The 12,979-nt window shown below is 32.2% G+C and overlaps 1 protein-coding gene across 1 annotated transcript; it reads left to right on the top strand.

The window, feature by feature from the left end:
• Window positions 1-393: 393 nt before the first annotated feature.
• Window positions 394-4,896, top strand: LOC127702854 (RYamide receptor-like). The gene is made up of 3 exons (XM_052207158.1): window positions 394-503; window positions 1,743-2,076; window positions 4,720-4,896. The coding sequence occupies exons 1-3, from the start codon at window positions 394-396 to the stop codon at window positions 4,894-4,896; spliced, it is 621 nt and encodes a 206-aa protein (XP_052063118.1).
• Window positions 4,897-12,979: the final 8,083 nt, after the last annotated feature.

The raw sequence follows: 12,979 nt of genomic DNA, 5'->3' as shown, positions 1-12,979 counted from the left end.
TGAATAAAAAAGAAAAAAAACCAGAAAAAAGCCTCATTCGAAGTAGACATATATTATTATTGTAAAACGTAGCCTTTTGTTGAGGTTTTTGGATTGATATTTTAACTGAAAGTCGGTATTCTAAAGGGTTCTTATTGTGCACCCCTACTTGCCGACTTGTTTTTGTATTCACATGAATAAGAACTCATATAGAACCTTTTCAGAGGCAAAACAAGTTACTTGCAAGGTTATTAAATGTCATTTTCAGATATATTAATGATGTTCTGTCAGTTAACAACCGACATTTCAGTGAGTGTTTTCATATCATATATCCCAGTTAACTTGAAATTAAGGATACTACCGAAATCAGAAGGTCTACTTCATTTCTTCACCTTTTTATTGAATTTGACACAGATGGTCGACTTCTATGACAAACGTGATGAGTTCGAATTTCGAATTGTCGACATCTCACTTCTCAGCAGTAACATATCCTCTGCCTCGTCGTATAGTGTTTACATATCTCAATTAATACGTTACGATAATGCATGTTCACACTATACAGACTTCATTAACAAGGGTGTGCTCCTTTCACCATATCTGCTTACACTGAGTTATAAGAAAGAACGAATGAAGTCGACGCTACATTGGTTTTACGGTCACCATTTATGTATTGCCCGGTACGGTGTGTCTGGGTCGTACCTCACCATTAAGAATGTATTGCCCGGTACGATGTGTCTGGGTCGTACTTCACCATTAAGAATGAATTGCCCGGTACGATATGTCTAGGTCGTAACTCGCCATTTAGAATGTTATGCCCGGTACGATGTGTCTGGGTCGTAACTCTCTAGTGTTTTCGCAGTCTTTTGATCTTTAGATACTAGAATAGTCTATTATTTTATCGATTGCGTCCTTTTCTCGATTGCAACATTTTGATTGAGTGTGGATTTGCATGGCGGGAGATGCATGCCTTGTCGACGTATCCTGTATTGCTCCTTTTGGAATGCAATTCCCTCAGCTTTTATTACCTTAATTTGTATCTTCTTCACCTATTTATGACATTTGAAAATAGGTTAACTTCTTTTGCCTTAAACTTTAATATATTAAAAAGTCTTGACATTTGGATTGATGTTTCAATTTACACTTTTGGTTGATGAATGTTTGACCATTGAACCTCACGGTTTCAGTCAACACAGTTTAAAAGCTGATAATTTTTCAAACACAGTCTTTTATTCCTAAACCAATCTTGGAAGGAGACGTCGTATCGAAAGTAGGGGAAGGAAACAGAGAATGTCAAAGTCTAATTTAACAAAAATTCATGCAATACATTGTATTGGATGTAACTCGACATTTTTAAATATATCGTTTTGGGACCAATTTACTTTTGGTGAACCGATGAGGGCAGAAGAAGATGATTTTTTCGAAATTAATCAGCTACCGGTATCATTTGTTGTTCTGATGCTGCTCTTATATGGCATCGTAGCTGTCGTTAGTTTTGGCGGGAATATCGTTGTTTGTTACACCATATGCGATATGAAAGTGTTACATACAGTGACAAACTTTTTTCTTGCAAGTCTGTCTATCAGTGACATTCTGACGACTATTTTCAGCATTCCAACTACTATTCTCAGCAATATGATTTTTAAGTATTGGGTGCTTGGATCATTCATGTGCCCTGTTGTGCAATATCTTCAACTAGTGGTATTTCTGCAAAGGGCATTTTCAATGGTAGCCATAACATGTGATCGGAATTTTGTTATTTCTAGACCACTCCATACAAGAATGACTAAAAGAACAGCAAGATTGCTTGTTCTTCTGCTCTGGGTATTTGCATTTATAATTGCTTTGCCAACAGCCATGTTTTCTCAAATCCAATATTTGCCATATGAACCAGGATCGAACGGAATTTGTATCGAAATATGGAGCATGTACCAATTACGATTCATCTACAGCATCATTATACTATTACTACAGTATTTCATGCCCTTACTGATAATGATATGCGCATACGTCCACATTGGGTATATGATTTGGAATAAAACTATTCCAGGAGAGGCTGACAGAAAAAGAGATAGGAGAATTGCATCGTCTAAAAGAAAGGTGGGTAAAATTAGTTATAGATGGAAACGCATTACACTTACAAATTGTTATCTAGATAAAAAAAAAACTTTCATATTTTTCACTATAGCTTAAGAAGTAGACTTAATATTATATAGAGTCAAATCTATGTCCAGCCTCAAATCTATGGCCTTTCCTCAGATCTCTGTCCCATGACGTCATGACACTGAAAACTGTGGCCCTTTGTTTATACAAATCCGTGTCCTTTTATAAGGTAGACTTTCAGTAATATTGCGTGACTTGGGACAAGCACATATAAAATGTGGCGAATTTAAAAGCGCTAAACCCCATTGGCGTTTTTTTTTCTTCATTGTTTAAAGAGGGTCGTAATGGCGGTACATTCATGACAAATAACGGTAAAAATTCTTGCCAAATGACGTTAATGGTAATTTTTGGTACATGACGATAAAATGTACACTTTCTTTTAGACGATAAAAAAATCAACTGATTTTGACGAATCACGTTAAATTTTTTCCAAAAATACCGGTAACGATAATTATTTGAGACCTCTGACGAATCACGATAAAGATATTTTGACGAATCACGGTAAAATTTTAACCAATTTGACGCTAACGGTAGCCAAAAATGACCGTTTGACGCCTCACGGTAAATGGCATTCCTACCCTCTTTAAATGATGAATTTTACACAATTTTATCAAAAGACTTTTTTTAAATGCAGAAATTTTTGTGATTCCTTTAAAATGATAGAATAATTTATAAGGAGAGATAGCTCAGCATATTTATTTATATTAAAAAATGTAATGGGAAATTATCTAGTTCTCTATGTAACAAGATCAAGATGTACGGTAATCACATCTTTTATTTTATATTATAACAACATTCTATCTGAGCTATATATCATCTTATATTTCACAATTCTATCATTCGGTCTCTTTTAAATGAATAGCAGTTATTATTTTTTTTTGCGTAAAATCCTTGATTTTATAACCTGTAGCTAAAAGAATTCGGAGATTTTCTCGTTCTTTTCCTGTGGACTTTGATTTTCAACAACTAGTTTGGTTTGTTTTTCCTGTTATTTCCAAGCTTCATTACAGAGCTAAAACATCCATTATCAATTATTCATGTTATTTATGTATGAGTGTATTAGAAGGAGTCTTAACCAAAAACAATGTTCTCTTTTTTTTTATATCAACCTATATAGTGACTTTAAGATAAAAAAAAAAAAAACATTTAATTTTGGTTGAATATGTCCTTTGATGCAAAAAAAGATCAAAATTATGTACAATTTGCAATATAGTACATGCATCAAATTGTCTTCAACAGTAATGTATAGCACTGAATAATTTATAATTATTTTGCCACTTTGATTTTATGGAAATGTGTAATGTTGCTGAAACACGTTTTAATAGATATAAGAAGATGTGGTATGAGTGCCAATGAGACAACGCTCCATCCAAGTCAAAATTTATAAAAGTAAACCATTATAGGTGATCTTCAACACGGAGCCTTAGCTCACACCGAACAGAAAGCTATAAAGGGCCCCAAAAATTACTAGTGTAAAACCATTCAAACGGGAAAACCAACGGTCTAATCTATATAAAAAACGAGAAACGAGAAACACTTATGAACCACATCAACAAACGACAACTACTGAACATCAGATTCCTGACTTAGGACAGGTGCAAACAATTGCAGCGGGTTTAAACGTTTTAATGGTACCAAACCTTCACCCTTATCTGAAACAATAGTGTAACATCACAACATAGAAAGACACACTATAAAATATCAATTGTAATGGCTTACCTCAATCAAAAGACATATTAACACCAGTGAACATACACTGAACAAATAAATTTGATCTATGCTACAATGTAAATACAAAATAAATAAACTAAGAGAAGAATAATTAAAGTAACATGTTATACCGCTGTGAAATGTTAAACAATTTAAGAAAAACAATATGCTTGAACAAAAATATCAGCCATTTGCAATTACTTTTAACACAGGTAAATGAAAATAATTTTGTTGTTAGGTATACGTGTACAGTTTAAATAGAGAAAGGAAATATTTTTACAAAATAAATAATTTTGATGTTCTTAGTACGAAGAAGTGAAAATTTATAGTAATACAAAACACTTATCAAAGCTGGTATATAGACCAAGCATATAATTTATAATATCTTATATTCGAATTCCGGTCGATTTTATCAAATTTCTGATTTTGACACCGTGAGTGAAGCAAATACAGTGGACAATTGGTACTTTCTTTTTGCGTTAAAACAGTAAAATAGATTTTTTAAAAGGGAAATACCTGTTGAGTACTTATTGTACATTATTTTCTTTGATCTAAAATTACATATGGCATATTGTACACTCTTATCTAATGTCACCTTTTCTATTGTAGAGTTTGAAAATGTTATTCATCGTGGTATCCGTCTACGCAATCACATGGCTTCCAATTCATATCTTGACCATTATTGGCGATCTTAATCCAGCATTATATGATAATATGTTTGCTCACATACTGTGGCTGTGTTTTCATTGGCTAGCAATTAGCAATACAGGTATCAATCCGATGGTTTATTGTTGGATCAACAAGACATTTAGAATAAAGTTAAAAAGATTACTTAGTTTTCCTGTTTGCAATCGCAAAAAACCGTTAAAGGCAGAAAAAAGATTATCAACAATTACTCTAATGGTTTCTCCTAACAAGAAGAAAAGGAGCAGTCCAACAGAAGCAAAAGGAAACTCTTATTTCTTAGACCTTATATCTCAAATTAAGGAATCATCAGTAACAGAAGTTACTTTAGATAAAAGTAGCATGATCGACACTGTCTTGTGATTGGTTTCTTTACAGTCAATAAACAAATTACAAATCGATATTCATTGGTGATTCTGAAAATATTAATATCAAATTGGATTACATGTTATTTTTGAAATGTAACATAATGATTGTTTTTATAGCATGTATTGATGTAATATGAACAACTGCAGTCTTAAAATCGTCATTTCTCAGTGACAAATTGATAGATTGAAATAAAAGTTGTTTTGTATCGTGATAAATTTCCGTTTAATTGATGTGATAACATTAACGGTACCAACTTTACTGAGCTTGTAATTACATGAGCAACCCGACGGGTGCAACAGGTAGAGCAGGATCTGCTTAACCTTCTGGAGTACCTCAGATTACCCTCGATTTTTGGTGGGGTTCATGTTGCTCCGTCTTTAGTTTTCTATATTGTGTTTTATGTATTGTTGTTTGTCTTTTCGTCGTTTTTCGTTTTTTGCAATGGCATTGTCAGTTTGTTTTCGACTTGTGAGTCTGAATATCATTTTGGTATCTTTCGCCGCTCTTTTACTTCATGAGGTGCGCAATTCGACAATTCATGTCTCTTCATTGATGCTCGAGGCCGAAATATTTGAAAACCTAAACAGAATAAAAACGTCGAAGAGCTGATTATAACATAAAGGACGTAAGTTATAGCCAAATTCTGATAAGGAATCAGAGCTTTGCATAAGGGAGATATATTCCTTAATTTAAAATGATTTCCAATACTTATAACAGCCAATCAAATAATATCCGTATTTTCATGCCAGTACCGATGAAATGGCTACTGGCATGGGCTGGTGATACCCTCGAAGACTAACAAATAAACGCTTAATACTAACCGGCTTCGTGTTTGACGTGTTTATCATTCTATTATTGTTGTCGAAGTGGGGGGGAATGCAAAAACACTACACAAAAAACTTTGAATACACAGAACGAAGTCTTATTATCATCCATATCGTTACTTCCTCTACTAATGATAGATGCACTTAACAACTCCAGACTGTATGCATAACTGCAAAAAACGAAGTCCACCTATCAGTTAAATACGGTAAATTTTTCATTAGATGTTATCTCTTTATCATAAAAAAAAGCTTCTGTCAAAGTTTCATAAACAAATCGATGTGTAATTGGCTAACACCAGACTATGTGTATTAGAGTTAACTGCATAAAAAATAAGTCAATTTTTCTGTAAAATACAGAAAAATTAAGGAAAAAAATAAAATATTCTCAAAGTTTCGCTCTGGATACTGTTTTTTTTTTTTGATCAGAAAGAAGCTTTTGTCCATGTTTCGTAAAATTCCACGAAGGTTTCACAATGTTATTGACCGCTACATTCTTTTATACCTTAAACAGTATCTAAAAAAGAAAATGGAGAAAAACACACCCAGTCTTTTTATCAGAAAAATATGAAGAAATGAAATTTTTTTTCTTAAAATTATGCCCTTGATACTGTCGTTTGAATATATAGAAGCTTCTCTCGAAGTTTCGTTAAATACAATGAAGATTTGACAGCATTATTGATGTCAAGAAAAGATTTAAAACAGACTGAACCTTTAACACCACACAATGTATTTGGAATTAATACTTTTATATTTCCCAAAAATAAAACCCATCACCAAAGAAGAAAACCAAATTCTGGAAAATGACGAATAATTCACCGAACTGTATAGGTTTTAGTACCTATCTAGTTTAATTGGTACATGTATGCGTACAAAGAGTAGACACCTTTTGTACTTTGAGCTCGCGCTTTTCCTGCACTAATTTTTAATCGTATTTTCTTGTATGTATATTTTGTTTGTTTATTGGTCAAGATAATAAAAAAGGGGGAGGGTTGAAATCTAAAAAAACTAGTTTAGCCAAGCCTCATTTTCTTTGTCGGTCCCAGTCAGGCACATTGTCAGTGGTTGTCTTAGGTTATACCTAAATGTGTTTTTTTGTTTGTTTGTTAGTTGCACGATGTTGTGCTAATGGAAAATCTTTGATTTTGATTGTTTCTGTTTAATTTATTCACAACTTTTATTGAGTCGGGACGATTTAGAGCTTGTCATATTGTAATGCTATCCGTCTATTGGTAAAAACTGTATATAGTAGCTATTTTTGTCGATGGTGTGCTGTCTCATTGGCGTATACCTGACATCTCCTTTCATTCTTACACATAGCAATGAACATTGCACGTTTGGGCGTCATATGAAAGATATGACATATATTTTAACAAAGCTGTATTTTTGACAGCCAAGGTTCCTCAAGATGATGTTCAACAACCTATAGGGAGGCCGAGCTAAGTTTGCTGTTAATATAAAACTCAAGTTGAGCAAAATGTCATTTATTCAAAATTTATCATTAATTGAGAATGACATATTAACAATATCAATAGTAGCAAATAAATGACAATGACATTAAAAAGCAAAGGTGGGGTTTAGAAAATGCCCCAACCAGTATATCATACATTACAGGAACAAATAGTAAAATACTACTACAAATACAATAAAAATAATCTTGTGAAGCATCACATATCTAGTATCTCAAGATGATAAAATAATAACAGTAAAAATTAATGATTAAAACTGTCATTAAAATTGGGTGAAAGATGGGTGGGTTTTTGCAAAAAGTTACAAAATATTTTCCAAGTTTCAAATAAAAGATGTTTCTTCTTTCAGAGAAATTAGCTGAATGACTGCATGTCCAAGTTCATGCAATAATCTGATCTTAATTGTCCCTCCCAATAACTGGCTAATCCACTTCCTTATTTGACCATAGCATACATTGGCCTCAGGCAGGAGATAAAGTTTCTACACTCATGATGTACAATACAGCCCCAGACCCCAGATGACTAATCCCCAGATAAAATTACTACACAGTAGATATTACTTAATCCTCAATGATTATCTGGACTTGCAGACAAAAATGTTTTTATTCCCAATAAATTTATTTCTGTATGCTATTAAAGTAATATTTGATTCCAAAATGAGATCTAATTTAAAGTTAAAAGAGCCCCCCCCCCCTTAAAATGAGACCAAAAGTTTCCTTGTTCTTAAATAAAATGAGACATTTATTCTGTTTCAGATAATAAGATATTTATTTATCTATCTGGAAACATAGTTTATATGTTTTGCCTCCATTGATACTCAAGGTCAACTATCGCACTATCAAAAGTAAGATGAATGGGAAATAAAGGAATAAACGCATAAACACACAAAAATGTATCTCTACACTACTCAAAGAAAGTTTTGCAACACTTCCATTGAGATTGATAGGGGTAAAACTTTAAGGGCTTATATCTTTGTAGAAAAATGCTCAAAATGATCTGAAATCAACAGTATTCCTGTTTTAGATGATAAGAAGAAAACTAAAAATAAATTATGATAAAAATTTGGAGTAAAAAAAGTGCCCCTCCCAATTGTAATTTTTGTTTTGCGAGGGAAATGTTAGTTTCTGTTCATATGTAATCAATTATGCCATCAGATTAACCACTTTGTCAATTGTGTGTGTTGTATTCATTTTTAGCTCACCGGGGCCCGAAGGACCCCATGTGAGCTTATGCCATCACTTGGCGTCCGTCGTCGTCCGTCGTCGTCGTCTGTCGTCGTCTGTCGTCGTCGTCGTCTGTTGTCGTCTGTCGTCGTCTGTCGTCGTAAACTATTTCAAAAATCTTCTCCTCTGAAACTACTAGGCCAAATACCTTCAAACTTCAAATAAATGTTCCTTAGGGTATGTAGTTTATAAATTGTATCCGAAGTTTTGATCCATTGACAAACATGGCAGCCATGGCTAAAAATAGAACATAGGGGTCAAATGCAGCTTTTGGCTTATATCTCAAAAACTAAAGCTTTTAGAGCAAATCTGACATGGGGGAGGGGAAATTGTTCAATTGGTCAAGATCTATCAGCCCTGAAATTTTCAGATGAATCGAACAACCCATTGTTGGGTTGCTGCCACTAAATTGGTAGTTTTAAGGAAATTTTGCAGTTTTTTGTTATTATCTTGAATATTGTTATAGATAGATATAAACTGTAAACAGCAATAATGTTCAGCAAAGTAAGATCTACAAAAAAGTAAAGATGACCAAAATTGTCAATTGACCCCTTAAGGAGTTATTGCCCTTTAAAGACGAGTTTACACAATTTGCTCATCAAGTTTGCTAACATTTAAAAATCTTCTCCTCTGAAACTACTAGGCCAAATACCTTAAAACTTTAACTAAACATTCCTTAGGGTATTTAGTTTATAAATTGTATCCGAAGTTTTGATCCATTGACAAACATGGCTGCCATGGCTAAAAATAGAACATAGGGGTCAAATGTAGTTTTTGGCTTATATCTCAAAAACTAAAGCTTTTAGAGCAAATCTGACAGGGGTTAAATTGTTCAATTGGTCAAGATCTATGAGCCCTGAAATTTTCAGACGAATCGAACAACCCATTGTTGGGTTGCTGCCACTAAATTGGTAGTTTTAAGGAAATTTTGCAGTTTTTTGTTATAATTTTGAATATTATTATAGATAGATATAAACTGTAAACAGCAATAATGTTCAGCAAAGTAAGATCTACAAAAAAGTTAAATGACCAAAATTGTCAATTGACTGCTTAAGGAGTTATTGCCCTTAAAGCTTTAAAGACAATTTTACACAATGTGTTCATCAAGTTTGCTAACATTTAAAAATCTTCTCCTCTGAAACTATTGTGCTTATACTTCTTAACTTTAAATGAATGTTCCTTTAGGAATTTAGTTTATGAATTATATCCGAATTTTTGATCAATCAACAAACATGGCCGCCATGGCTAAAAATAGAACATAGGGGTCAAATGCAGTTTTTGGCTTATATCTCAGAAACGAAAGCATTTAGAGCAAATCTGACATTGGGTAAAAATGTTTAAAAGGTCAAGATCTATCAGCCCTGAAATTTTCAGATAAACCGAACAACCCATTGTTGGGTTGCTGCCACTAAATTGGTTATTTTAAGGAAGTTTTGCAGTTTTTGGTTGTTATCTTGAATATTATTGAAGATAAAGATAAACTGTAAACAGCAAAAATGTCCAACAAAGTAAGATCTACAAAAAAGTTTTCTATGACCAAAATTGTCAATTGACCCCTTAAGAAGTTATTGCCCTTTAAGGACAATTTTACACAAGTTGTTTATGTTTTTTAACTTTAAAAAAAAGAAATGAATCTAGTATAAATTTTGTATTTTATTTCCTTGTACTTCAAGAAAAATAGAAACTATGGCTAAAATGGAACATATGGGTGAAATGCATTTATTTGCTTTTGAAGAAAATATGACAGATACAATGAACATTTAAGTGGCATTTTTAAGCCACTCATTAATATATATTGAAAAGCAAAAATAATCATTGGTGAAAGATTTAACCAAAATTTTAACAGGTGAGCGATTCAGGCTCTTGAGAGCCTCTTGTTTAACTAGACCATGTGCAAAAAATTGTTAAAATTGTGACTTTCAATTTTGACCCCTTCCCTCAAAGTTTGCTAACAGTGTAGCTGTCTAAAATTTGAAAAACATAACTGTAGTACTTTTGATTACATAAATGATTGAAAATTAAGAAAAAACCAAACTTGAACGATAAATCCAGATTTTATTTGACTCTATTTTCAGTCAGAAGTTGTGTGGCTTAACTTTTTTTTTGGTAGTATATATATGCGTTAAGGTCGATAATCTGATAGTTTTTATATTTATATAAAATACAATATATACTTTTGCTTGATTTTCTGAATATTTTCACTATTTCCATGAATATAAAATACATTTTCAAAATAGGTTATTAATTAGAATATCTTTAATTGATTTTTATTCGTAAGGAGAGTTTTTTTTCTATCTCTTTTGATGGTAGTTAGGTTAGTAAATATCCTACATATGCACAGTGTTCAATTTCCTAATATGTGGTTTTTCTTTTTTTGCAGGACAACGACCTCGTTTGTTATTTTTGTGAGGTTGTTTTTTATTACGTGTACCATCAGGGTTAATCTGATATGACTTTATGATTTAAATCAATCCATCAAACAGCTGTGGAGTACCCTTTTCAGTAACCGATCGGTCATTCACCCTGAGACTAACATCTCGGAGATCCAAACATAGAAATATTTTAAAGTAATTAATCAAACGACGAAACAATCCAATATTCTAAGGACAATGTAAACTGGTATTGGATATAGATATAAGAAGATGTGGTATGAGTGCCAATGAGACAACTCTCCATCCAAGTCAAAATTTATAAAAGTAAACCATTAATATATATTTGACTTCTTCTAGACCTTTTTGTAAATTATATTTATCTTTTGAAGAATCCAACACTTTGAGGGAAAAAAGTTTTTTTTATGACATCACCTACCAAAAACAGTTTATTAAAATTGTTGACTGTTTCCAGCACTCATTATCATTTCTATCATATAAAAAATGAAATTTCGTGAAGTCATAATGTCTGTAAGTTTCAGATTTTGGAGGAAAAGGACAACAGAAGTCAATGTCGAACTTTTTTTTCAATCCTAAATTAGCTTACCCAAAATGTGTTGATCAATCTTTTATCTTTAAAATGGGCAAATTTAATTCGATTATGGTATATATTAAACGGATACAGAAAAGAAATAGTTTTGTTACAAAATTAATACATCACGCACATCGCTTTTTTATTATATTAATTTTGTATGTTTTTTTGTGTGCTCAAGAGGCTAATCTGAAATAATACTCATTATGAGAAAATAAATATACAGTTGACTCTTGTTATCACAAATGTAATCAGATTAAATGAATTTTAAGATATCAGGAATAAATCTAATAACCTTCTATCATTTTATACAAATATTTTTTTTTTCTTTGCGATAAAAGTAATTTTGAAGAAAAAAAGTTTGACAAAACGGGAGCATAATGTAATTTAAAACAAAACAAAGATTTTGAACTGAACAAACTAACTAGCAAATACACATAACAGTATTCTTTTTTTTAATTAAAAAAATCGACACTGAAATCCGGTAGATTTGCTTTGGATATTACAAGGGAGATAACTGTAACATTATTTTGAATTATTCCTGTCATAAATTAATGACATTAATGAATATCTTTTCGTGAAAATATAAACTTTATGTATTCTTGTGCCTACGTGAAATTAAAGTCATAAACATGAATGCAAGTTTCAAGACACCGTGATATTTTTGGTTATTTATCACCTTACTTCGAGGATTATGCCAGAAATAGACTTTACATGAAAGAGAACACGGACATATATTCGATTAAAAAGAATAAAAAGATACCGACATCACCAAATTGCTGTTTTTTTTCAAAATATTTGTTATGATTGGTATACGTTTTAAAATTTCAAATGTGTTGACTTTGTGATCGCATGCATATATTTTACATTGTTGAAGGCCGTGCGGTTGCCTATAATTGATTACATCCACTTCATTTGAACTTTGGTGGTTATATTTATATAGTTGTCTCATCGGCAATCATACCACATCTCCTTATTCTATATAAGTATCCTATCGAACTTGTAATAAATAGTACAGAAAATATGTACGTTGAAGAAAATGTGACATTTATTATTACGAGCTTTTAGAAAACAGGGAGAAAACGAGGCTTTCTCCTGTTTTATAGCAAGTACAAATTAATCATATATTTTCCTACAATGTACACATATTCTTTTAATACCTGTTTGCTTGATCTGGATGGGAATCGAAATGGCTATAAAGCGAACTACGAAAAGGATCACAAAATGAATTTTGACGATTTTTTTACATTACCGTTCGCTTAGCGTAGTATAGAAGCAGGATACCATTTGAATACTATAATACAAAATAAATTCTGTAAACCTATGATGTGTACCATCCTTGGCTTATTGCAGGATAAAGAATGATTCAAAACAGTAAGGTATGCTACAGATACAGATAAAGATCTTCTATTTTCCAAATTAGGTCCCCAGGGGGGCCTACAAATATAACAAATATAATCTTTTACAACATACAGTATTTTACATGACATATATCTTGACTAAAACCTGGAAGTCATTTCTTTGCAAGTTTAACGTCCGCCAATATGATTTGGTTGACCGTTATATCAAAACTGTGTCACAGATGGGTCGGGCCATATAAGTA

The sequence above is a fragment of the Mytilus californianus genome, unplaced genomic scaffold (assembly GCF_021869535.1).
Source record: "Mytilus californianus isolate M0D057914Y unplaced genomic scaffold, xbMytCali1.0.p SCAF_5, whole genome shotgun sequence".
NCBI classification, from domain to species: domain Eukaryota; kingdom Metazoa; phylum Mollusca; class Bivalvia; order Mytilida; family Mytilidae; genus Mytilus; species Mytilus californianus.
This window is presented reverse-complemented; position numbering and strand designations above follow the sequence as displayed.

Coding starts and splice junctions, on each gene's coding strand:
- LOC127702854 (XM_052207158.1), top strand. CDS start 394: ATGGTCGACTTCTATGACAAACGTGATGAGTTCGAATTTCGAATTGTC. Junction 504..1,742: donor TATAGTGTTTACATATCTCA/ATTAATACGTTA, acceptor TGTTATTTCTAG/ACCACTCCATACAAGAATGA. Junction 2,077..4,719: donor TTGCATCGTCTAAAAGAAAG/GTGGGTAAAATT, acceptor AAACCGTTAAAG/GCAGAAAAAAGATTATCAAC.